This window comes from Amphimedon queenslandica, unplaced genomic scaffold, assembly GCF_000090795.2.
Source record: "Amphimedon queenslandica unplaced genomic scaffold, v1.1 AMPQUscaffold_13317, whole genome shotgun sequence".
Taxonomy (NCBI): Eukaryota; Metazoa; Porifera; class Demospongiae; order Haplosclerida; family Niphatidae; genus Amphimedon; species Amphimedon queenslandica.
Genome location: NW_003546447.1, coordinates 82641 through 84976, shown reverse-complemented (window position 1 = coordinate 84976; position 2336 = coordinate 82641). Strand labels below are relative to the sequence as shown.

Sequence of the window (2336 nt, the reverse complement as noted above, 5' to 3'; positions counted from 1 at the left end):
GCATTATTAATTTAAGGAAACTTACATGTAGTTACCAACCACACTTTATATAGACAATAGTGCATGTCATTCATTCTTTGCCGAAATCACTTTGTATACTTAATGGACCACTACATGTAAATTAATGACTACCAAATTAGTAACCTAATTAGTAACTATCCTCATGGCATGAGAACACACATTACTAACATGTACCACATTTCAATTGACCAATCATAACATTCAACAAGTAGTTATAAATGTATCATATGGCATACATGTACATGTAGTATTTTCATGTAACTATATTATCAATACTTACCCATTTTACTAAAGAAAGCATACAGGACTCCCATGAGGTCCCCGAGGGTTAAATTATAATCAGCAACCACACCCTCTATCTGATGGAACTCGGCCAGGTGAGTTGCGTCAAGTGTCTCGCTGCGAAAAACACGATCAATAGAAAAATATTTGACAGGAGTGAACTCTTTCTACAAAATTGAACAGATAAAGGATAAAAATTTATACAGCTCAAGGAAAGATAAGTAAAATTAGCTAAAAGTAAAGTAAAACATTTGTCACTTTATTCCGACACAGTAGGTGATAAAAGTCACACCTGATGTTATAATATAAAGTGGTTGCTATGGCTACTCATCGTTAGCTGATAAATCATGAAAATTAATATAATCAGCTTTTACTAGTAGCTCATTAATTATTCATGAGAATGAACCACACCCACTTGTTGTCCAAGTTTGTAGAGCATTCTTGTGCTAACAGCAGTAGTGTGAGTCCGGAGAATGTTCTTCTGAGCTTCCTCTAACTTCCAGTCATATTGATAACTATTATTAGGATAGAGGGAGGGATAGAGAAGATAAAAACATATGTAAATCATGTAGTTACTATAAATCTGGTTTATTTTGAGTGATGATAATTTTTGCACAGTAATGAGGCATGCTAAATTTAAACAGTACTCATCTACTAATTAATAAATACACCATACATCTGTCACTAAGTGCAGTAAGCTAATTAGTAACTATTTTGTTTAGTCATTGGCGTGGCATGAGAACACACTTTAATAACATGTAGTAACGGATGTTTACTCATGTATACATGTATATACATTGTAATGTATCATATCACATTTCAACTGACCAATCAGAATGCTCAACAAGTGGTTATACATTGCTTTCACTATACATGTGCATGTACATCTACACATAGTATTTACATGTTTATCATCTCAACAGTAAGAACTGCTGCTACCGCTGGACCACTGAACTCAACAGTAAAAGTAAAGTTGCTTTCCATAACTACAGTATCTAATTTCTCCTAATAACTATAATACTTGCTTATATCTTGTACTACTCTATTACAAGGCACTATTACTTACTATGATAAAAGATTAGACATAGTTGATAGCAGGAAAAGGCAAAATGGACCTACAGTATCAAAGGCATGATGTCACAATTATGTAATCTGTAAAGAACCAGAAATAGCAACACGACAGACAATTATCAATAGATTAATAACTAAGAGAAAATAAAGTATGCAAAAACTAGTGTCCAACATCAATTGGTACAACCATACATTAATAATTGAATTAACAGTATGCACACTAAAAGAGAAGAGGACAGCGTGAAGCAAGAATACTCTTAATCTCAGGCCTGAAGTATGACTGGATAATAGGACTGGCTGTTGTGATAAAAAGGAGAAATATAACAATGGAAACAAAAAGTTCAGGCGGTACATCAATAAAAGTATTGTAATATTAATTATGTAATTATCCAGTATAAGTAAGAAACAAAGGCACATGTATGTGACTTCTCCTCATCTGTACTACCAAAGATCCACCCACCAGCAGCTAATGCAACAATAGTGAAAGGAAGGTACAGTAGATTCAATACAAGATGTGCCAGTATGAGAGAAGTGAAGAATATTGTTGATGATTGTTTCCAGGACTTCCTTTGATAGAGTGTGATAGACAGTACCACACCATTAGCTATCAGAGCTAGTATCATCTCAACAGTAAGAACTGCTGCTACTGCTAGAGCATGGAGCTCTTCCCTTGTACTAGTAGTGCTACTGTTATTCATCTTACTTTCTCTTAATAGAATATAAGCTTATACTTTGCAGTAACTCATAAAATCATATAATGTCATAACTGGTCATTCCAATTAATTCGTAGGCCACCCACAATACAAATATTTTAATAACTATGTATACACAAAATATATACAGGCCTTAATACTTGCATAAATGTACTCATAAATACAAAACAAAAAAAAGATTAGCAGCATATGTGAAAATGATGAAGAGTATGTGAAGCAAAAAAGCTCTTAATCTCGGGCCTGAAGTAT

General features: G+C 33.6%; 1 protein-coding gene across 1 annotated transcript in view; it reads right to left on the bottom strand.

The window, feature by feature from the left end:
* LOC109583244 (phenylalanine--tRNA ligase alpha subunit-like) overlaps positions 1–845 on the bottom strand; it is a 7734-nt gene extending 6889 nt beyond the window's left edge. The window contains exons 1-2 of the mRNA XM_019998486.1: positions 719–845; positions 302–470 (exon numbers count right to left, since the gene is read on the bottom strand). Of these exons, the coding sequence (XP_019854045.1) occupies positions 302–470; positions 719–742 (193 nt within the window). The 5' untranslated portion in view covers positions 743–845. The remainder of the gene's footprint in view (positions 1–301; positions 471–718) is intronic.
* Positions 846–2336: the final 1491 nt, after the last annotated feature.